The sequence below is a fragment of the Rhincodon typus genome, chromosome 19 (genome assembly GCF_021869965.1).
Source record: "Rhincodon typus isolate 14 chromosome 19, sRhiTyp1.1, whole genome shotgun sequence".
In the NCBI taxonomy this organism is placed as follows: Eukaryota; Metazoa; Chordata; class Chondrichthyes; order Orectolobiformes; family Rhincodontidae; genus Rhincodon; species Rhincodon typus.
The window spans coordinates 4,633,503-4,658,723 of NC_063350.1; the positions used below are offsets into that span (position 1 = coordinate 4,633,503).

At 39.1% G+C, this 25,221-nt stretch overlaps 1 protein-coding gene across 2 annotated transcripts in view; it reads left to right on the top strand.

The window, feature by feature from the left end:
* The window catches only part of LOC109911837 (death-inducer obliterator 1-like), a 101,804-nt gene that overhangs the window by 53,834 nt on the left and 22,749 nt on the right, over window positions 1-25,221 (top strand). For both annotated transcript variants that reach the window (XM_048608280.1, XM_048608281.1), the window contains exons 8-12: window positions 772-931; window positions 1,150-1,266; window positions 3,521-3,631; window positions 21,973-22,102; window positions 23,269-23,809. In XM_048608280.1, coding sequence (XP_048464237.1) covers window positions 772-931; window positions 1,150-1,266; window positions 3,521-3,631; window positions 21,973-22,102; window positions 23,269-23,809 — 1,059 coding nt within the window. The remainder of the gene's footprint in view (window positions 1-771; window positions 932-1,149; window positions 1,267-3,520; window positions 3,632-21,972; window positions 22,103-23,268; window positions 23,810-25,221) is intronic.

Here is a 25,221-nt window from a genome sequence, read left to right on the forward strand (position 1 = left end):
CAAGCCTGAGATGGAGATGTTGGCCAGGGAACAAGGTGGTGTTAAAGTGCAAGCAACGGGGAGCCCAGGGTGTCTTTGTGTAGGTGTTCTGCAAAGTGTAAAAATCACCCAGTCTATGCTTCATTTCCCCAACGCAGAGGAGACCACATTTGTAAGCAGCAAATGCAGTAGATTAGATTGAGTGAAGTGTAAGTAAAGTGTTGCTTCACCTGTTTTGGGCCTTTGAAACTAAAGAAAGAAGTAGTAAACGGGCAGGTGTTAGGTATTTCAAGTTTCGAGTCCAGTGACTCTTCATTAGAACTGCTGTGTTCTCAGAAATGCATATGGTGGAGACAACATTGAGTTCACTTATATCCGGAACGGGTAAGGAATAAAATTAATTGAGATTTTGAAGTGCAATGGGTGTCAAACAGTCACTTCACAACTAGCCAACAGAAGAGTCAAGGGGAACACTTAGAAGATGATTTTTAATTCAACATTTAAATAAATACAGAACAGCATTGATCAGATAAACACAAGCTAAATTCAGCTATTTCTATGAACTAATGAAGGCCTGGGCAGTTGATAAGAGATTGCGGTTTAAAGTGTTTCAGGAGCTGTCTAAAATTTACTGAACCATTTTGTGTAGTTTTTTTATTCTGTCCAGTAAGTTGAGTCTCAGCAGTAACTTCCAAATGCCTTGTGCGCGTAGAATCCTCAACTTTTCACAGGCGGAGGTGTTTACGTGTGTCGTTAGGGCAATGGCTATATATATTTGTGCTTCCATGACAGGGTGAATGACTGTGATGACCTTGATGTAACTGAAGATGCAATTGGAAAAATAGCAGTGAACATTGAGAAGGAGCTCTTCACCCTGTTCCAAGATACTCACAGCAAGTACAAGAGCAGATACAGGAGTATTATGTTTAATTTGAAGAACCCTAGGAACCAGGTACCTTTTTATGCTTCTACCTCCCAATGTTCAAACTTCTAACCACATCGTTTGATCTAATGCATTATATTTTTCCTGTGTTCAGTTATATAATGCTGTTGCTATTTTTCACTGAATCTATATGGTACATATCAAATCGTCGGCCCTAGTCATTTGTTTTTAACTTGTTTGCTTTTCTCTTGTTCTGTTTAATAAAATGGAATGAATTTGCTTTGTAGGGTCTCTTCCGACGTGTTGTACGAGAAGAGATTGTTCCGTTCCACCTGGTACGTATGAGTCCTGAAGAAATAGAATCGAAGGAACTGGCAGTTTGGGAAGAGAGAGAGAGCAGATCTGTAAGTATCGCATGTGAGCTAAAGTTTAAACTAAGTTCCCTGCCCGAGGATATTCTTAATTTATTCAGAACGGTTAAAGGGAGATCGTAATGCTGGGGTAAGTACAATTAAAAATACGTGGTTACATATCTTGCCATATTTGTGAATTTATTTCTAGTATAATATCATTTAAATAATCCCAGTGCTGCCATGCTTTGGTCCATTCATTCTAGTTGGCAAGTCGCTCTATGTTTGTCTCCTCTGATGCTACCTTATTTTGATATTTGTATATCTGTGTATTAAATGTCATCAGCTTCATTTTGCATGGGAAAACTCCACTCTGTTCCCTGCACAATGTTGAGGTCAGGTAGCACAAATGTCAGATATATACCCTCGAGTTTGGAAGGTTGAGGGTTGATCTATTTGAGATTTCTAAATTAAGAAAAGGATCCAATGCAGTAGCCAGAGTGTGAAATGCAGTAAAAAGGTGCAGTGGCAAAGATAATTAATCTTATTTAGGAAAAGTATCAGGAAACATGTAATTTTTTTTATTCATTCATGGGATGAGAGCATTGCTGGCTAGGCCAGCATTTATTGCTCATCCCTAATTGCCCAGAGGGCAGTTGAGAGTCAACCACGTTCCTGTGGTTCTGGAGTCATGTAGGCCAGACCAGGTAAGAATGGCAGTTTCCTTCCCTAAAGGACATTAGTGAACTAGGCGGGTTTTTCCCAGCAGTCGACAATGGATTCATGATCATCATTAGATTCTTAATTCCAGATATTTTATTGAATTCAAATCCCACCATCTGCCATGGCGTGATTCGAACCCGGATCCCCAGAACGTTATCTGGGTCTCTGGATTAACAGTCCAGCGATAATACCACTAGACCGTTGCCTCCCCTAACAAAGGGAAATGGGAATGGGAGATTTTTTTGTATTTTATCTGGTATGCCATATCAAAACTAGACCAAAATAAAAGATGTTTTCATTTTCTAAGGAAAGTAAGATGGAGATTAGAAAGTACAGTCCTGATGTGAAAAAAGAACAAATCTGGGATTAAAAAGTAAAATTTTATAAAAATGATAGGGCTAAAGGAGATCTTTTTTTAAAAGTATGTGACAGGCTTTTTAAAATAGTTGAATAGCTTAGGCTGGAGTTTGAAGGTCAATGAAGTATTGAGACTGTATCAACACACATGATATCAATTTCAACTGTATTAGTTACACTTACACAGTGAAATAAATTAAGCATAACTACATGTTATTACATGACTAGATTATGAAGGAATTTGCTGTATTTGATCTTCATATTGCATTTGTGACATCAAGACGCTACTCGACTGAAACTGATATATAGTGTAGGACAGTGACTACAGGTGTAATTCATTTCCCATTTTAGACTCACATGGAATGCATAATTTTGCATATTAAAATGTTATGTTCTTAAAAGTGGAATTACAAAATTACAGCATTTAGGAAGCAAATGTGCAGCTGGATAGAACATTGGACTTTCTCTGCAGAACAGGTTGAGGAGCTAGAGCAGCAAAACCAAAGTACCAACACTCCTGCACTGGTGAAAGAGTGTAATCATTGTGTGTCTTGTTTGTGTGGTCAGTCAGCATCGTGAATGTGGGCAGGAACTTAGGACTGGATATTTGATACTGAGCAGAAAGGTTTTGTAGCTAATGTTACCACAGATGTGGTTTTCAATATACAGGTAAACTTTATTCTTGTTTTGAAGAACTATAGGGGGGACTAAAGATCATGATTACATTTTCAAAATAATGAAGCAAGTTAATGGTGTGGAGAAGGTTTTGCACAAAACTAGCATAAGAGGAAAAGAAAGTGACAAAAAGTCCAGGAAGGACCCTGAATTGAAACCAAGCAAAGTGCCATAACCCAACTTTGGGTCCAGCAGCAACTCCAGTGATGGGCTAATAGAATGAAGTCGGACCCATAAGAGACTGGAGTGAATCTAAAATTTTAACACTCCATTCATTGTGTTTTTAATGTTGACAAAGCTCATGGCTGCTCACTTTGACACAGCTGTACACTGACTACATCAGATATGACTAGTTTGCAATAATGTGGTAGCATTAGAAATCTGAATTAGAAACAGTGGTTCCAGATTAGTTTAGTTTAAATTAAGTTAAGTATCTTCAGTTTGAGTATTGTGCCATGATGAATAAATATCCCAAACTGTGTTCAGCTTGGCCTTAAGCTGAGACCTGAGTGTTGTGTGAGGTGTGACACAGTTTGATGTCTTCTTCCCACAGGCACAAGATCAAAGTGAAAGATTGCAGCATGAAACCAAAGGTTCAGTCTTGCGGGCAGCCAGCAAGCATGAAGTAGATATGGAGGAGGCACCACCTATGTCGGATGCTGATGTACGTATAAAACTTGAAATGAACCTAAAAAAGCCCTCGTCTTTTCCTACTCTTCAATGGATGCTTTGCCTGCTTCGTCATTCCTAATCAGTGATACCCATTGCAGGTTTAAGCAGCTCTTTCAGTATTTCGAGGTGTTTTGTGACAAACTGATATGTTGCTACAGTCGTCACCTCCTGTGTACAAAATGCACATTTTCAGCCCTGCATTTCACAATTTCACCATATCTTTGTTAGTCTTCCCTCTTCCCTCTCAGTAAATGTGATTGTTAATACTAATGTGATTGGCACAATTATTCACTATTTCTCAGAGTTAGCCACTTAAAAATTGTTGTGTCTCTGAAGAAAGCATTTAAAATTCCTATCCTTTTGCCTAGGAACCGCAGAGGAGGATTCTGTTTGGGTGCATAACCACCAAGCCTGTGATCTTTGAACTTATTTTTCAGAGGTGAAGCACTCTTGAGTCCTGATGTGTCTCATTTTTTTTGGGATTGGAAGCTTGTCCCCAGATGACCAACCCGTAGGTTTGTCAAAGCTCCAAACTCATTTTGTTAAAATGATGAATTCCTCCACACTTTTGCTGATTTTGGTATAGCAGCTTGAGGGAAAAATTCTACTTAAAATCAGAATCTAACAAAGCTGCCCACTTGAGATTTATTCCCTCCATGTACATTCTCATCTTCTCTACCCACCAAAAGCCTCAGCTTTGTTCTATTTTGTTCAGATATCTGTCTGTCTCTTTCTGCCTTGTAGTCATAACTAGATCACTGCTGTGCAAGTGCAGACTCTCGGGCTATTAACTGTTGTCAGTCTGCCCAAGTAGGGTACATGTTTGATATGTTATAGTGTCAACTTTATTTATTGCCTAAATCTGTAACATCAAGGCTAGTGGTCCCAACCTCCGTAGTGACTGCGTAGGCAAAAGGCATAGAATTTGACCGAGACCTGACCAGAACTGGGAAACCCAGGCTCAGACGCATGGTAACATTGACAACTTTAAATGTAGATCAAGCTATAGTGGAGCAGGAAATTGATGATTAACCAGTGTATTTCTATGTAAGATCTAAATTACGCAGGGAGAAGAAATGATCAAGTTCATGTGATGTGGGTTTGTACCTGGCTCCTCCTCAGTTTAAGGTCCGAGGTTACAGGCTGGTACTTGGGGATCAATCAGGTGTTTAGCAATAATTAGAAACAGGACAACCATTGTTTTTTATATCTAAAGGTAAGACTTTGATTTACAATCATGCAAAAGCATGTCAGGCTGTGCCATCTGAATGTGGTGTGAGTATCATAAACTTGAATTATGTCTAAGTTTCTAACTAAAATCTCAACTTTTATACATAATATCTTAGTGATAATTTAAGTGAACACTTCTGTTAACATTCATTTAAGCAGACATCAATAGAAGATTCATAGATTTGGTAAATGTTGAATCTCTGGAGTTTGTTGTACAACAACTACATGCATTTATGTAGGACCTTTAATGTAGTAAAACAACTCAAGACACTTCATAGACGTATAATCAAACATGTATGGACACTGAGCCAAAGAAGGAACCAATAGCACAGGCAATCAACACTTAATCAGGGAGATGGATTTTGAGTAGCCTTTTAAAAGAGCAGAAAGAGGGTTGGGATTAGAATTCCAGTGGCTGCCTTCTAATCCACTTGCTGCTTCTTATATTTAATCCGCTTTCTATTATGTTCAGTTCACGTCATTCTCTCCCAGGAAGGTTGATCACTTCATCAGTGTGTTAGCTTATTCTGCCTTCTCCATTTGTGCTCTGCCCTCTTTCTCTTTTCTCTGGTTACTTGCTACAGTTGTCTCCAGTAATTTGTGTGTGAATTATACTGAAGTAGTGCCTCAGTTTCAAAATCATAGTTTTTATTATAATTGCCGGTCGATTTACTTGGAAAATATAACAGTTCATATTTAACTCTTTGACCCTTTGTACAACGATGAATCAATGAATAAAATAATTGATTTATAAAAGATAATTCAAAAGTTATGTCAGCATGTTACACAGGATGCACATATAAGTAGTTAGCTTCTAATTTGTATAATCAAATTTTGGATTTTAAATTTCTTACTGAAATAATTTGAGTTTTGCCAGCCAATGATGGTTTTTGTCCTTTTTTGAAAAGTTGGAATAGTAAAATTTGGACTGTAAGGAACGATCATTGGAAATTCTGTGCAATAATATTTCTAACATTCCGTCTGATTCATTAGTGCATCATTTGAACCATTGGCTCATATTGAGGCACAATAGGGAAAGGGCATTAAAAAGGAAAAACCAGACACAACTACTTTGGTTGGAATAAATCGATATCAATAAAGGTAAACTATTGCTGGTTAGTGCCATAGAACGTCACCCCAACCTCATGCTTTCAAACAAAATGAAAGCCCTGAAACCAAGGGACAAAATAGGGGAGGTAGGAGTCATCAAGTAGGAGATTTCAACTTGCTAGAAATTAACTGTCTCTGCTAATAGTGAGACTTGAATTTCTAGAATCAATGAAAGAAAGTTTTAAGACATAGTTTTACATTGCAAGGTTTAAAGTGATTATAAAAATTCACGCTAAGTTACTACATTTTAAGAGAACCAACTTTGTGCTTTGGCTGCCTCATTGGTGTGGCCTGGCAGGTTTGAATATGACTTGGATATTGGAGGGTCTACGAACTTCCTTCAAGGTGGTACTGGATCAGTGTGCACCCTGCAGAGTAAAGTTGCCAAGTTTAAATGTGGTTCTGTCTGATTGAACAACTTTGGTAAGCAACACACAAAAGGAAGAAAGAAAGCATGAAAGGCCAGGAAGGAAAAATGCATCAATCCGAAACTGATTCAAACACAAAAAGTCAATGACAAAGACAAATTTTGAATTGAATAAAGCAACAGGAATGAGGCTTTTTTTTAAGATGTAGGAGAAAAGAAAAACAAGTAATTGAGTAGACCCTTAAATATAGGATCAGGCATAACAACTAATGTTATTCAGGTTCGCAAAGGCCTAAGTAAGTATTTTGCTTTAGTTTTTACTGAGCAGGAAACCGGTAACTTAAATTATCTCCAGAGAGAGCCAAGGGATGTTATTGAGCTAAGTTCTGACACTAGTCCTATCACTAATCAGCTGTGGGAATTTAAAATGATCAATCTGTCTGAGCAATAAAATTCACACAAGAATCCTTGTAGAAACTCTGGCACAGATCTTCCAGAAAGATGCTTGAGGATGAAATGGAAGGCAAATGTTAATCTTTTTTAAAGAGGTAGCAAATATGACTCTGGAATCTATAGACCCTTGCACTTGCCTTCCATGGAAACTCATTAAAGATAACATCATGCAGCATCAGGATAGAAATAGTGTAATGAAACATTAACCAAAACAGGTTCATGATAGGGAGGACAAAGTGAACGCATTGGCTGATTTTTTTTTTTTTTTTTTTTTGAAGACCTTGGGAGCTTGATGGGTGTGCACCAGTAGATGTGGTACACCTGTATTTGATCAGCTTTTTATGGAAAGGCTGGTACTAAAAATAAAGCAGTGGAAATATTTGTGCTAAGTACGTGAAAGGATGGTTAGAACAAAAAGTAGTCTGGTAAAAATGAAGACTGAGTGCATTGCCACCTCCAGGAAAAAGAAGTAAGCCAAACAAAGTCAAATGTTTGATTTGAGCAGTTCGCTTCCTCCTTAGTTGGCTAATGCTTTTTGGAATAGTGTTACAATCATGTCGGCAGTGAAGTGCAGATAAAAATAACTGTGCTTTATTAGAACAGTTATTAACTTCATTCCATTTTGTTGAAGATTTTTATCCTCTGGACAGTTCATGTGAATACTAGTTTAAAGTGGAGAATCAACATTTATACCATATGAGAGGACAGTGGTGATCAGTTGGCAGTTAGACTCTGATTGGTAGAGGCATTGCCATGGAGAATGTGCCAGTTCATGATGACATTTAATGGCAGGTATTGTTTAAACTTTACACCAGGCAGATGGACTGTGTTCAAGGCATTGGCTTAGAACTGAACCAGCAGATAGCTGTCACCTATTTCAATGAATTGAAACAGGTACAGTGCATGTACATGTTCGTTCTGAATGCAAAATACAGGGTCCTGTGTATTAATATATGTAGCTTACAGTACATGCAAGTGTGCTACATTGCAAACTGGAGTGACGCTCCTAAATTGGTTGTCAGCACAATACTTCCACACTCTAGAACATCCAACAAATGTTGTTTAAATACATCATTACATTTAAAGTTGGACATTGTATTTGAGTTTTGCAAGTGGGGTGATTGGTTACAGTCATCACCTTGCTTGTTGCAAACAGCCAATGCGACGTGATTTTTGATACGATCTGCTAGTCCTTGGGACATCCATACCTGGCATTGACACTGAAATTCATGTATCATGTGATTCATTTGTGTGATGGGCAGGAAGTCTTTTGTTGGCTGTTATGTCATTCATTATTAACTGATGTGTTCTCCATGACTACAACTCTACCAATCCAAGACCACTTAGCAACCAATCAGCACTCTTTTCTCATACAGTATATGAATTAGTTTTATCCTTAAAATTGTATCCTTGCAAATTGTGCTGATGAGTGCAAGATGAAAATATTTGGCAAAATGTCTGTCTTTGTCTTTTTTTCAACAATACTCAAGTTCATCCCTTCATGCTATTCCTCCCTTTTTAGGAGTTTTGGAACACCAGAAAAGGAGCAGATGTCTTGAGATTTCTTTGCAATGTTGATGATCCTTACCTTTGCATCATAAGCTTACTAATGTGCTGTTACCCTTAATGCTGTTGCATAACAACCATATCAATCTCAATTCTGAAATTTTCAAATTACAACCAGCCTCTCAGCTATTAAGGGAGAGTTTCAAATTTCTACTTCCCTTAGTGTGCGGGGATTCTGCCTGGCTCATCCATGACTGGCTTGATGTTTAATTTTAAAGCTGTTCTCCTTATTCTTAGATTTCATCCCATCAAAGGAAATAGTCTGCCTTTATCTACATGATAAGGACCTTTTCATTATAGATCTCAGCTTGGCTCTTCTAAGCAGTGGCCAGTTATCTAATTGAGTATCTAAACACAGCTGCATTTGTAAATCCCATCAACTTGAAGCCTGCTGCACATTTTAACCAAGATCTTTCAAGTCCATCTTTCACAGAAATAGTGCACTGTCTGTTGGAGAGCACAGTCAGGACTCTATTGAGTCAGGGAAAGACGGGACATGTCCCTTTTGTAAGTGTTAGCTGTCTTACGCTAGTAGATCCAATTTGAATGTTAGTGAATAGATGAGGTGGGTTAGGGAGTTGGTCTGTCATTTATTTGATTACTTTGAAGAGTTCATAAGCAAAGCGGATAATGGGGCACTTAACGGTGTACTCAGACTTGGAAACGACATCTGCAGTCATCTAGTCCTGCCACATGCAGTTGTGAATGTTGGTGGATGATTAAACAACTCACTGGAGGAGAAGGCTGCACAAATATCCCCTCCGAGATGGAAGTGCCCAGCATATCAGTGCAAAAGACAAGGGTGAACCTTTTGCAACGATCAGAAGTGCCAAGTGGATGACCAGTCTCGGTCTCCTCCAGTGGTCCCCAGCATCACAGATGCCATTCTTCAGCCAATTTGATTCACTCCATGTGATATCAAGAAATGGCTGGAAATACTGGAGAGGCTGTAGGTCCTGGCAGCATTCCAGCAACAGTACTGAACACTTGTGCTCCAGAATTTGCCACTGTCACAGCCAAGCTCTTCCAGTACGTTTACAACACTGGCATCTACCTGACAATGTGGAAAATTGCCCAGATATGTTATGTATGTAAAAAGCTGACAAATCTAACCCAGCCAGTTACCGCCCTGTCAGTCTACTCTTGATCATCAGTAAAGTGATGGAAGGTGTCATCAACAGTGCTATCAAGCAGCATCTGGTCAGCAATAACCTGCTCAGTGACACCCAGTTTGGGTTCCGCCAGGACCACTCAGCTCCTGATCTCTCAGCCTTAGTTAAAACATGGACAAAAGAGCTGAATTCTAGAGATGAGGTGAGAGTGACAGCCCTTGACATCAAGGCTGTATTTAACGGAGTGTGGCATCAAGGGGCCCTAGTAAAACTACAATAAACGGGTTTCAGAGGGCAAACTGTCCTCTGGTTGAAGTCATACCTGACATGTAGGAAGATGATCATGACTGACCTCCAACAACCATCTCAGCTCCAGGGCATAGCTGCAGGAGTTCCTCAGAGTAGTGTCCTAGGCCCAACCATCTTCAGCTGCTTCATCAATGACCTTCCCTCCATCATAAGGTCAGAAGTGGGGATGTTCGCTGATGACTGCACAAAATTCAGCACCATTAGCAACTCCTCGGATACTGAAGCAGTCTATGTTCAAATACAACAAGGTCTAGAAAATATCCAGGCTTGGGCTGACAAGTGGTATGTAACATTTACACCGCTTAAATGCCAGGCTATGACCATTACCAATAAGAGACAATCTAACCATCACCCTTTGATGTTCAATGGTGTTAGTATCACTGAATTCCCCACTATCAACATCAACATTGACCAGAGAATTAACTGGACTCACCACGTGAACACAGTGGCTACAAGAGCAGGTCAGAAGCTAGGAATACTGCAGCAAGTACCTCACCACCTGACTCCCAAAGCCTGTCCGCCATATACAAGGCACAAGTCAGGAGTGTGATGGAATACTCCCCACTTTTCTGGATGAGTGCAACTTCACCAATACTTAAGAAGCATGACACCGTCCAGAATGAGTGTGTATTATCTACAAGATGCAGAAATTCAAAGATCCTCAGACAGCACCTTCCAAATCCACAACCACTTTTGTTCAGAATGACAAGGGCAGCAGATATATGGGAACACTGCCACCTTCAAGTTCTCACCACCCTGACTTGGAAATATATTGCTGTCCCTTCGCTATCACTTGGTCAAAATCCTGGAATTCCCTCCCTAATGGCATTGTGGGTCAACCCATGGCAGGTGGACTACAAGGGTTCAAGAAATAAGCTCACCACCATTTTCTCAAGGGCAACGAGGGATGGGCAATAAATGCTGGCCGGCAGGTCAGCCAGCCAGCAACACCCACATCCCACAAATGAATATGAAAATATTCATAAAGTACCACATTAAAAGTTAATACAAAACAAAAAGACATGATCTGGGAGATAACCTTATACGATTGATAAATGTTTAGTTAACTAACAGGAAGCAGGGGATAGGCTACAAGGAGGCTGTTTCCTATCGTGCAGGAAACAAGAATTGCGGGCACAGTTTAAAAACAAGATTACTTTTTCTCAGAAGGTTGTTAATCTGTCAAATTTTGTTTGCAGAAGTCAATGAAGACTGGGTTGTTGAATTTATTAAAGGCTGTGTTGGATAGATTTTTGATGGTCAAGGATATTGAAGATTGTGGGTGGGTGACAAACAGTGAAGAAGAGTTGATACCACAGCCAGATCAACTGTGACCTTATTAAATGGTAGTGTAGGCTCTAGGGGTCAAATAGCCTTCAGCTCCTGAGTGGTGTAGAAGTTTATAATCCGGTCCAATTTAACCAAAAGGTTAAATTAGCCGTTGAAGGCCTCAGTTTTGTGGTTATGTAGTTATTTCTGAAGGAGGGGCCCGACCTGAAACATCAACTTTCCTGCCCCTCTGCTGCCTGGCCTGCTGTGTTCCTCCAGTTCCACACTGTGTTGTCTCTGACTCCAGCATCTGCAGTTCTTGCTATCTCTCATGTAGTTGTTAGACTGAGTTTTAATCTGTCTAAAATTCCTAGATTAAGTACTAATGCAGGTGTGTCATGGAGGGCCCCAGGAAGCAAGAGAATTGCTCCTCATTAGTTCAAACTTCTTGCACAACTCCCTTGTGGGTCTGCACATATGGACTTCCATAAGACACTGACATGCAGTTCCAGACACATCAGGCTGCTCAATTATGTCACCCCTTGATCTACATAAATGGAATATAAGCCTAACAAAGGCCTGGAAAACTTCAGGTGTGACAACATCTGTGGAGAAAGAACCAGAGTTAAAGTTTTGAGTCTCTCCTATCTCTGCAACATGTTCTCATTTTACCACCATTAAACCATGGTACATTATAAATTTAGTGAATCTGGGTACATAGACAAAGACTTTAGATTTCTTTCTAGTTTAGTTGTCTTACGCAATAGCCAGTTTACCATTGTACGTGAGGGGACTTTCCGGTTTGACTATACAAAATATTTCAGTACGGTAGCCTTACAACTATTGGAACTTCTTTATCCCTTCACCACCTTGACCAAACCCCACTCACATAAATATGCGCATTGCATACATTACATTTCAGACTTTCTCCTAACATACTGCTCAGGTTCAAAGGCAGCTGCCAAGAAGTACACGTAAATTCCTCATGGGTGAGTAGGAAAACAGCATGTGCCTTAAGAAGCTGTATCAGAAAATTAAGATGCTACTATACGGCCTTGTTCAGATAACTAATCTTTTCTGATACCAAAGTAATAGTGGCTTCGAGTCCTGTCTACTGCACTGAATTGAACACAGTTGGATTCGGTGAGCTGACAATGAGCAGATACCGTCAGCATTTTATCCACATTACAGGTGTTAATTTGAAATCTCCCATGGCTTTCCTGAATGGTAGGGCAATTTACGAAAACAGCAATGTCTCCTCGTGCTATTGTAAATGTATGTGTTGAAGAACAAATTAAACACATTTTGATCTGAATATAATTTGGTATAAACCATACCAGCTAACACCGATGCCCTGGACCTGGCACATCTTGTATAAAGAGTGTTCATACTCTAGGTATGTGCATTACTCACAACTCTGATATTTGTTGCTGTGCGAAATTGTTAGTGATGTTTTGAAATCTGTATGGTGATGATGCTTGCACAGTGCTTCCAGGTGGGATGTTCCAGAATTTGACTGATACGTGTAAGAGCTGATAATATATGTTAAAGTTAGGATGGAGTGTGAGCCTTGGAGAAGGCTGCATTCCTACACACCTACTGCCCTTTACTTTGTAAGTGGTGAGAGTTATAAGTTTAGGAAGTGTTGAGGAAGATGTCTGAGAGTTGCTTCAGTGCATCCTGTGGTTAGCACACTGCAGATACAGCGTGTTTGTGATGCTTAGGGTACTGCATCTGCATCTTCCAGAAATCAATTGCTACATGTTATTAAATGCAAGACATTAGCATCTTTGCTTTGCCAACAGGCTTGCAAGTTAAAATCAGTTGTTTCACTGCAACTTAAATGGAAACTTGACCATTGTCCACATGTTTTCAACCAAAATGGCATAAAGGGGAACAACACGTGTAAGTTTGCAAGCACACCCATCAGCAAGCTAGAGCAAGAGTTCAGTATACAAAATGCTGCAGGTAGACAATCTTTCTCTGTTGCATGTTATTATCCGAACTGAAGACTGTGACCAAATAGTATATTCTCATCCGAGATCTAAGCAAGGCCCTGCAGGGATTTTTTAAAAATTCATGCATGAGATACAGTTCAGGCTGTCTAAGTCAACATTTATTTCCCATCTCTAACTATCCTTGAAGGTGGTGAACTGCTTTGAATGTTACATTTATGAGAGAAGAGCGTAAAGTACACCCACAGTGCTGTTAAGAAAAGTGTTCCAGGACTTTTGACCCAAAGATTTTGCTCCAAGTAACATTGTGACTGACCTGGGTCATAATTTGTTCATGGCACGTATATTGCGTGACCCAGTGCGAACGTTTCAAATTTGGGCATGTTGGTAGGGATCCCAATAAATGCTTAATTATCTGTATAGAAGGTTACTGTCTGACGCTGGAAAAATCACTGGGCATGTGGGAAATTATATATTCTTATTCACTCCTGCATTTACAAGAAGTGAGACACAAAGTACCAATTCCAATGGGTTTCTTTTCTCACCCATAGTTGCTTCATCTTTGGGATTTTTCCAAATGAAGTTTGCCTGCATGGGCACTAAAAGACGTGCTGTCATTCAGTCCTGCTGCTCTTTCTCAAATGAACAGAGATCACGGCTAGTTCTGTTGTTAACAACAGAAATGTAGTAGGGACCATTGATTTTTATTCAAGAGTTTGATGTTTTTTATTTAACATTCTCCTCCAGCGTGACTTTGTTGTGCTGCCTTAAGAATTATAAACAAGTAGCAGTGAATAGAATCTAAATAAAGTTAAGAAATGGCAACATATCTTCAACAAAACATGTAAGATCTTGAGAGGAAACTATACTGCACTGTGACTACTTCTATTGGAAGGAAAATGGATATAGCATTGCATAGAAGGAAGCCACTTGCAGATTACAGGAAGAAATCAAAAGGAAATTCTCCATGTAGATGTCAGCTCTTCTAGACCCAAAAACCATGATACAAATTAAAGTACCGCTACCTTTTGAAGTACCATTTCAGTGTTCCATTCAACTGTTGCCCTTTTGCACACACTTCTTAATTGTGACCAATTTGCAGCATCAAGGGTCAGAAGATGAATGCACAGGTGACAAGGCCAGAGTATTCCTCCACTTAGTTTTCAAGGTGACATGGAAAGGATCTCTCTATTCTAAATCATTCTCCCTTTTTATAATAATGTGAACACATGGTAGTGGACTGCAATATGATGAGTGCACATTGGTTTCTCTCTGGAAAACAATTATTGATGTATCTTTGACATTTGCATCGTCAGATTCCACCTATACTTTAATTGTCCTCTGGATGTTGTGCAGTGCTAGACAGGACAATGGGTGGCCCACTGTCAAAGCCTGAGTCCCAACAAATATACCTTGGAGCCTTTTTAGCTACCACTTACCAACCTAGTGGCATGCAAATGGCAGCTGGAGGGTTGACTTGGTGCTGTGTTCATGTTTACCCCCTTGCACGCCCTACCCTGCCCTGCCCTGCAAAAATGTGCACTTTGGAAGAGTAACTGAGGTCCAGTTCGATTCCGATGAGCCATAAGCGATTTGGAGCAAAGTGCAGGTAAGTTATATTTTGAAATATGTTTTAAACAATGAAGATTTGTTTTTTAGGTGGATATTTAAAATTCTTATAAGTTACAAAAGTCTTACAACTGATTTTGTGCACTGTACTTCAGGAACCAGTGCTATATCTCATGTTTTGCTGCTTTCAGAGCAGTCACTGCAAAGATGCCAGGCTGAAAACCTATCATGGGTATGATTATATCCATTTCTCCATTGCCTGATCAAATTACAGATATTGCACATGACATCTTAATGATCGTTTAGAAAGTCATGCCTCCCTCACAAAATGGTTATGATTATCGACTTCTAACTGACATGCTGCTGTCTTCCACAACTGCCAAGTGTGCATTTGGAGGTGAACCTTCCATTCCTTTACAGGTAATCTTCCACCTTGCCCCAAATCTTTTCAGCACGTGTTCCATCAGGGACAAAAGAGATGTCACTGGAAATATATACAACAATCTGCAGATAATGTGGCTTTCCTTGATTCTTACTGTTTTGTGCACTTCCAGTGTGCCACCCATAGAAGTATGTAGCTATCAAACAGCTGGCATATTTTCAGCAAAAGTCTTTGATTCAGCTGGAACTTCCTTGTTATTGGTTCATGGCTGTAGTCCCCAACAGGAACGTAGAATGAGGGCATGATGCAAGTCATTGTTCAGAATGCACCCCAGTTTTCTGTAGTTTGTAGCTGATGGTGAAATTAACCAGCACCTGGACGCTTCCAATACTCATTACATGTATAGCTGAAAGTAAAATAAATATTTTCAGGACAGAAAAGAGCTTTTTAAATTACTGTATTCTGTCCTGTTTCCAGATGTCAGAAAAATATATCAAATGCAGTGCTGTCATTAGTAATTGGCATGTTTTCAAATTGTTGTGCATCATTGCAAAATACAACTACCTCTGTTAGCCTTGGCTGACCTAATATCTTTTGCTAGTGATTATGAGTAGATGGTAGAAATAGTGCTCATTGCCATCACATCTTGCCCCGTAGACCCTGAAGTTGATGCTGCTTTGCTGCATGACAGACGGTAGCTCTTCTGATAGGGTCTACAGATTTCTGCAGACTCGTATATCTTGAAAAAGCAAAACCCTCCAACATTAAGTTACATTGGTAGACATGGAATAACTACTTTCAGCTTTGGAGCAAAATGCAGGCAAACAGCCTACATGGTATCCTGTTATTATGGAAAATCCATAATATGTAATGAAGGTGTTTGGAGGGAAATTGAACTAATTCTGAACAGAGATTGATTAATGGGTGTAAGTACAGTTTCAGCACTATATTGGCATGTAATCCACTTTTCAGAAAATCTAATCTTAACTGTTTGCTGCATTAAGGCTGTGGTGTTGATAATGAGGTACACTGCCATAGCACGTGCTAAAGATTTTGTCTCCTTAATCTTGCTTCCTTAATATTTGTGTGCAGCATTAGACTGTTCGGTGTTTCAGATATCAACTACGATAACATGGAGGAATAATATGACATGAAAGCTTCATGACGTGATAACCTTCACTTCTACAGGAAGATCCATTCTTGATTCAGATGTGTTTGGATCATTGAGCAACATATGGCACAGCTTTGGGGCAGCCTGTAATGTGAAGTGTAGACTACAGGGACTGGGCATGCTTCACATTTATTGCTTCAGGGTCACGTCAGACATGAACAATATTTTTCTGCAATCGGTGCTCTTTATGACTTACAGTGTGTCGAAAAACTCATGAGAATCCCTACCTTTGCCACATAGTGCTACATCAAAATACAGCAAAAGTATATTCAAAAATAAATATTTTTTAAAAAGCAAGTTTTCCTAGTAAAATGAGCTTTTTGTGGATAAAAATGGAGGAGACAAAGCACCAACTTCTGATTTTAAGACCACCTAGAGCTGACTAACAACCAACGTTAAGTTCCCAACTTTTATGGGAGAAGCTTCAATTCTGGTTTGAATCACATAACCAACTTGTAAAATTGGGCCAAGATCATTCACAGACCACTAAACACATCAGAGGTTCTTGTATGCTATGGATCCACTTGAACAGAATGCAGAGTACGTGGGAGCAAGGATCGGTTAGCACTGCAGATTAACAGTCTGGGTTCAATTCCTGCACTGGCTGTGGTTACTATGAGGACTGTTCTTCTCAACCTCCTGTCCCGGAGGCATGGTAACTCTCGGGTTAAACCATCACCAGTCTCTGGTCTGGTGGGTCTGTGGCAACTTTACCTAGCGGGCAATTAAATTGAGTTAGTGTAAATCAAAAGGGCAACCTCTGTGAGCCTGATGAGAGTTATCTCAAAAGTAACTAGAGTTGAAAAGAATCATTATCCTAACAATTCAGTAAGCAATAGTGTCACACTGAGCAGACTGCAAAATACATATTTCATAAGCAGAGACCCTCCACAGTAAACAGCAACTGAAGCTAATGTTCAGTTAGAATACTGAATGCTGTAATTTCAGAACGTAATGCAGTGTAGATTATTGTGATCTGAAACAAAGGGGAGCAGCAAATCAGAGATTAATGTTCATATTTCGTCGTTATGAAATGGAATTCTGTTTGTCTGATGAGAAAAAATTGACATGACCATGATAGCTGTCAGATTGCTTTTTTTAAAAAAAAATCCATCTGGCAGTTTATTCTTGACAGAGGTGAATGTGCCACATGTACATCTCTTGGGCTACACATTACTCCAGTCCACACTACGTGGTTGACTCTGTAATGCCCCATTAGTTAAATAGACTAATTGAATGTTCTCTACCAATAACACCAGTCGTTTAAGGCAATTGGAGATGAATAATCTAATCTTGCTCAGGTCACCTATGTGCTGAGCACATTCATTGGCGATTGGAATGTTTTGCAAGTTAAACCAGTTTAGAAGTCCCCTCTAAAAGGATTTTTGTATTAGAAGTAGATTCCAATAACTTTCACATAATGTGTCACTTTTAACCTGTGAACATTTAATAAAATTTTGAAGCAAGTAGAAGATTGAAAGGTGACTGCAAGTATTCTAGAATGCAAGATTGAATATTTTGATGTGGACATGTCCCGCCAACTTGCATTCCATGCATGATGAACTTAATTGTAAGTGAAGCAACTGTTAATACAGAACATGAGCAATCTAAAATTAGATTAGAGCAGATTATTTGTGAGCTGGATTTTAAAAGAAGATTTTTTTTTTTTTAAAACCTGTGATGAGCAACAATTTGACCAAACTATCCTAAAAGAAATCAAAAGTTCTGAATTGTTCTGACTACAGGATAATAAGCCTCATGATCTGTGTGGTGAAAATTAGTCTACTTATTTTGAAAAGAAATAACCCCAGAAATGTGGTAACTGGTCAAGATCCCAAAGAAAGGAAGTAAAAGGGGTATCTTTCATTTGAGAAAGTCGTTGAAAGGTATCTGCAAGTGCAAAAACCTATGTATCTTTGCTTTACAGACTAGGAATAGGAATTTGATAATCCACTACTGGGAAATAATGAAATGCTTAAATAGACTAGAAATTGAGAAGTGATGAAAAGATAACTCTGAATCTGTATGGATCATTTGAGCAGTGATGAGACTTGATAATGACTTGCCAGACTGCTTTTCAATCAAAAGAGGAGTACAACAGAGAGATATTTAATATCCCTAAATCTCTTCAAGTTGTATGCTGAAGTAATTCTATCAGGTTGCAGCATTGTTAGGTTGAATGTCAACAACTCGAGATACACGAATGACACATCTGATTGCAGGTCAAAAGAGGTGCCACAGAGCGTTTTGAACAATGTGCAAGCAGAAATGTGGGATATGGATTAAGAACTAATGTGAAGACCACCAAGACAATTGTGATAAGATGCCACCTAACCCTGGAACTAAAAATTGAAGTAAATGAATAAGTAATGGAACTATTGAAAGCATTCGCATACCCTTAGGCAGATTATTACAAGTGATGGGAGATGTGACTGGGAGATCTGAAAGAGAATTAAAATTACCAAGACCAGTTTTGTCAGAATGAAGGATGTTTTAACATCAGAGATCCTGAACGTAGATTTGCAGGTGGGTGGGGTTTGCTGATATGTTACAGCATATTGTGTTCCTCGCAGCCATTAACAATAAATAAACTATTAATGAGGTGAATGCTTTCATGATGTGGACATGTGGGAAGGGGGCGTGTTCAGTATATCTGCATAGAAAGACTAATGAAGAAATGGCTGTAGAAAAGAGGAAATTAGTGCATAATATCAAAGACAAAGATACAGTATTTTGGTGACATTGGAGCAGATGATAGACAGTCAATTATTGAAATCGAAGATGTAAGGAAAATCTAGAAGAGGGAAGCAGAGAAGAAAATAGGTGACCTGTATAATGGACTGGATAAAATTGATCTTTGCAGAATATATAAGGACAGAACTTGGATATTCATGCCAGTCAAGTTTCCTCAGATGAATTCGACATAAACTTCGAATGGGTTCTGATACGATTTGCATTTCATGGAACTTTCAAGATAACTGCAAGACTATGCTGACTTAGGAAGTGGACAAATTGTATACAAAATTGGCTTGACAGCAGGAGACAGAGGGTGATGGTGAAGGTTGTCTTTCACATTGGAGGTCTGTGACCAGCAGTGTTTCACAGGGATCGGTACTGGATCCACTTTTGTTTGTCATTTATGCAGATGATTTGGGTGAGAATATAGGGGGTATTGTTAGTAAGTTATAGAGTCATACAGCATGGAAACGGACCCTTCAGTCCAGCAAGTCCACGCCAACCATGTTCCCTAACTAATTTTCAAAGAATTATGCAGATGACACCTGGTGGTATCATAGACAGTGAAGAAGGATCTTGATGAAATGGGTCAATGGGCTGAAAAATGGCAGATGAAGTTCAGTTTGGATAAATGCGAGCTATTGCATTTTGGTAAAAAGAAACAAGGGCAGGACATAGAATTAATGGTAGGGCCCTGGGTAGTGTTGTAGAACTAGGGGTTCAGGTACATAATTCTTTGAAATTTGCATCACTGGTAGACTGTTTAAGAAAGAAATTAAGGCAAGCTTGCCAAATGCTCAGACCTTAGAGTACAGGAGTTGGGATGTCATGTTGAGGTTGTACAGGACATTGGTGAGGTCACTTCTGGAGTGCCGTGTGCAGTTCTGGTTGCCGTGTTAAAGTGAGGATATTATTAAACTGGAGGCGGTTCAGAAGAGATTTACCAGGATGTTGCCAGGAATGGAGAGGTTTGAGTTACAAAGAGAAGCTGGATAGGCTGGGCTTTTCTCACTGGAGCATAAGAGGTTGGGTGGCGACCTCTAAGGTTTTTAAAATCATGAGGAGTATCGATAAGGTGAATGGCAAAGGGATACCTTAGGGTGGGGGTGTTCAAAACTAGGGGGCATATTTTTAAGGTGAAGAGAAAGATTTAAAGATATGAGGGGCAACATTTTTTTTGTACGGTGGTTTGTGTGTGGAATGAACTGCCAGAGGAAATGGTGGATGCAGGTACAGTTATGGCTTTTAAGAGACATTTGGATAAGTACATGAATAGGAAACGTTTGGAGGGACGGGCCAAATGCAGGCAAGTGGGACTGGTTTAGTTTGGGAACATGGTTGGTGTGTTCTAGCTGGACCAAAGGGGTCTGTTTCCATGACACTCTGACTCTATATAAAGAATAATCTACCCATAGGAGTAACAGTTCTTCAAATTACTTTTTGACACTTATCCTGGCACAGTAAAATGCACACACTTCATACAGAGGCAAAGCATTGTATATAAAGGATCCTCATTCTTCAGTATTTTGTGATTACTGAGAAAACTGAACAAAACTGGCTGCTGTGGAAATACCAGCTGGAAGGAAACTTAAAGCAGAATGGAATTGTAATGCACCATTCTAAGCAAGACCTAGCCAGTGACGTAAAAGATTTGCATCAGAGATAGTAGGAACTGCAGATGCTGGAGAATCTGAGATACCAAGGTGTAGAGCTGGATGAACACAGCAGGCCAAGCAGCATCAGAGGAGCAGGAAGGCTGAAGTTTCGCGCCTAGATCCTTCTTCAGAAAAGACATAGACCAAGCCCACTAAAGTATTTTATAAGTATTTTGGTTTTTGAGGTTTGCAAATTTCTAAATCCTTAAACAATAGAGAAGAACTTTTTGGCCTTTAACTTGACAGTTCCGTGCTGTTAAGATTTTTGTTCATTTTAAGCTATTCCATCTTGTTCTCTAACTGAATTTCTGTATAATCCTTTTTTTCTCTTTGTCTTTATTTCCAGTTACTGTTGCAACTATCTTTCTGCTTTTTTCACAGCTGCTTCCAGTTGTCGTTTATTTTTTTCTCTCTAATTTCTCTTTGCTTTAAAATTGTTCAGTAAATAGACGTTGAGTTTTTGATTTTGGGTGTGGCAGTGATACCGACTCTTGTATCAGATTTCCTACTGAAGTTAACTTATTTTCAACATATTTAAAATAATGTAATGTTCCAGTTTAAATATAATTTGTTTGGGAAAGAACTGAGGGCGGTTTCAAGTTCAGTGATTGGTATATGCTGATTACTTCAGTTAGAACTACAGCGGTTTAATGCAAGCAAAATTTGATACTTAGCAGTGAACTTTAATAAGTTTGGTTTGTTTATAGTTTCACCCTGAGATCTGTGGTTCAAAGAATTGGTTTCTGTAATTGTTCATCAGGATATAGGGTGACTTGCAAAGTAAGCATTTATTGCCCATTTGAGGTCACGACATTACAACTGGTCAGAATGGGATGTCACCAGCAAAGCAGGCACCCTAATGTGTTCTCATTTGCATTAACTAATTAACTCATGATTGCTGGAAAAAGGTAGATGAAATGGATTAGAAATATTAAAAAATGATAAATAGTACATCCTAATGTGCTAAATTCACCAAATATTTTTATCACAGGAGGAGGACCATTGTTCCCAATACTGGTTCTTAAACCCATTGCCTTTTTTCCCTCATCCTGCAAACTTGTCCTGTTCAAGTAGGAAATAGATGTAGAGTCATGGAGTTGATATAGTTCTTGCGGCTAAAGGGATTAGAGGATATGGAGGGAAAGAAGGAACAGGATACAGAGTTGGATGATGAGCTCTGATCGTACTTGATGGTAGAGCAGAGCTCAAAGGCCCTGTTTCTCATATTTTCTATGTTTCTATTACATTTTGGAAGTTACCGTTGAATCTGCATTCACAGCAGTCCATTCAAGATTATTGCTGTGTTTAAAACTGTATAAAATGTTCAAATGTTCTCCTCTGTGTACAATCCTTATTTGCTAGATATTGTAGTTGCAAATGTTTCTTTGTATTTTTACCGTTGTCCAGATTCTTTCATCCACTTGAAGTGTGTTTATTTGTTTTTCTCAGGAGCAGGAAGATATCCGTCCTGCTCAGAAGACTAGCCATCCGCTACCTGATATCTTCAGCAGCATGCTTAAAGACACAACAGATGAACACCGAGCTCACCTATTTGATCTGAACTGCAGAATCTGCACAGGTATACAGCAAAGAAACATTTTAAGATTCATCATGAACACTATGATCAGTGCAACAGTTGTGTTGAGAACAAAACTGGAATTGTACAGCCTCAATAATCACTACGCTAATAAAATGCAAAGTATTATACAAAATATGTCTGATGTTAGGAAGAGCTACCCAATTAGTCTCTCTCCCATCTGCTGTGTCATGTAAACCTGCAGATTTTCCTTTCCAAGTACATAATTACTTTCACAACGAAACTATATATGGAATCAGCTCCCAGGACTGCTTTTAGGCATTTTTCCACATTATAACTTGGAGTCCTAATGTTGTCCAGCCATGGAGGGACCAATGGAACTATGTTCAGAGTTTTGCAGCATCTCTACCACACAATAGAGAAGTCTTGAACTTTTAGTTGGATTGTAGGCTCATGTTTTGCATAAATCTATTTTGGACTGATTGCTGTCCATCATACCCCATGAGCAATGCATAAATAATTGTCGTAACATTTTAGAAATAATTTTATGATAAACATAGGTTATGTCAGAAGATTCTATCCTATCTGGAGAAACCTCTTACGGCAAACAGTTTATCAGAAAGTTGGTATTTTGCCTGAAATATTGCATCCATGACATTGAATGAATAGAAAATTGAGAGTCATACACACAAAATTTAGAGGGAAGCTGCCACTGTGTGCATGTCCTTGGAAAGTTGCACCCTGGTATCAATATTGGTTTATAGTGAGTTGGTGCTCACCACATGGTGATAGGGCTTGTATGGTAAGTAGGATTCAGTTGGATCTAACTGTCCCATTTCACAGCAAATTCAAGATGTAGACACTACAGCTGTACCTTTAAGTTGTTGAATTGTTTGAGTTTTAAAAGCTTCGCTGGCTTGAAACCTACATCTAGTCAAGCAAATGGTTCCCAATGAATATGAAACTTGGTTAATTAATAAATCTTGCTGGCAACTAATTCCACTTTTTTTCCCTTTTGCCTCTGTGCAATGTGATTAAAGACTAACCAGCATGCTTATGAGCTTGAGTAGTGAATAATGGAAACATTAAAATGGGTATAAATTCAGCCTATTCGTTTCAGGATTGATGCCAGTTAGGTGGAGCGTAAACCATATCTGTATTGAAATTAACCCCAAACCTTTACTCATTTGTTGATTTGCTCCCTTCAGGAAAAGTTCAAGTCTCAGAAGATGAACCAATGCCTAAGAAGCCGAAAGTGGTAACCAAAAAAGCAGAACCAAAATTGAAATCAAGGCCTGATGTGAGATGTCAGCAAGAGCAAGACAAAGCAACAGTGACTGTTTCAATAGCAGGAGAGAACTCTGGTTTGACCCCCCAAGAAATGAGCTCTCTTCCCTCTCAATCAATAGTCACGACAGCTACCACTGTAGTTACTTCACAGCCTACTTCAGAAACAGTCAGCAACTCCTTCATGTCACCAGCTAATAATCCAACTCGAGTTGTCAGCACAGAGAGAACGTCTGTCACGATAGGTTCTTCCCTTACCACCTCCATTGTCTCTAAGCCTACATTATCAGCATCTTCACTTAGTACCGCGGGTTCCGACAAAGTGATGGGGAGAACTTCTGGTGGTGGAAAGGAGGAGGAAGAGGCACCAAAATCCATTTTGACATCTGCAGCTCCTAAATCTATACTGACAAAACCATCAACTGCACCTGAGCAAAACTATACAATATCAACAACAGTAAGGTGTGTAAGGCACATAAGGAGGAAACATCTTTAACCATCCAAAGTTCCAGTTAGAACAATGTTAGATTTACGTACAAAATAATCCCCAAGATGGGATGAAAGTGGCTGTGAGTGCCTTGTTAAACAGTTCGTAAACATTGCTGTAGATCTGAAATACATTTAGCCAACTGTATTATGTTTTTGTTTTAAGTGCAAACTCATTACAACATCAATCTGATGCAGATTCACACTCAGATTCACAATAAAGACTAGCAATAACCTTTGTCTCAAACGGAAAGCTAGAATTGAACTTGACACGAGCAAGACATCATAATACATTTTTCATAATATTTCAAAACTCATTTTGTGTCTCCTCGTGAACTTTCAAAAACAATTTCTGATCCATATGTTTTCTCTCCCATCCTAAATTCCTGTTGTGACTAAAACTCAACATGTATGATTTGGAGTAGTTGCCCTGAACACTTGTTAAAATACTTTTGGACTTGCACATTTTTGTTTTATTAGTTTTTCCAAGATATCCAACATAGGAATGGGAACAAGTCGTGTTTTTCCAGTGTTTTTTTTTATAACCCTTTGACCCTATTCAGTGAGATCATGGCTGATGTGTAACCTGTCTCCGGACTCCTTTGCGTATGTCCCTTAATACCTTTGGATATCTGATAGCTGTCAGATTCAAAATTAATTTTATTTGAGGAGAAGTGTTAGAAACTTACAATTTCTGTGTACAAGTCTTTCCTACTTTCAGTCCTGGAAGATTCGGCTTTTTTTTTTAGACTAGACCTCATTTTTCACTTTCCAGCCAGTGGAAAAATTTCTTTCTGTACCCCATCTGTCCCTTAATCAGTTTGCCCCTTAACCTCTTAATTTCCAGGAAATACAGCCATAGTTTGTGTAATCTCCTCTAGTAATTTAACCTTTGGATCTTAGGTATGATACCGATTAACTATGCTGTGCTCCTACCAAAGTTGACACATCCTTCCTTAGATTGATGCCCCAGAACAGCGCTCATTACCCTAGGTCAAACTGTTGAACGAAGTTGAACGTAGTTGTTCTGACACACAAAGGCTTGATTGGTTGGAAAGCATAATAACGAATATAATAACTGCCTTCTAAGGGAATTTTGCACTCGTGGATCAAACTCGTGAAAATGCTCCCTCACAACCAGTATACACATGCACAATTGGGAAGACCTACGTACATTTTGGATGTTGTCCACTCCACGTTGAAACAGATGTTTCAGATGTCTCGTGACCATTCCCAGGTTAAGCGTGGCCTCATAACAATTTTTACGTAAACTCTGTTGGGTAACTACCAACTGGGCAAATGAATGTCCACTTTTTGTTCCAACAACAGCATCATTGGAGTGTGCTAAATCAAAGAAAAGGAAATTGGAGTATAATCAAAAACCAGTC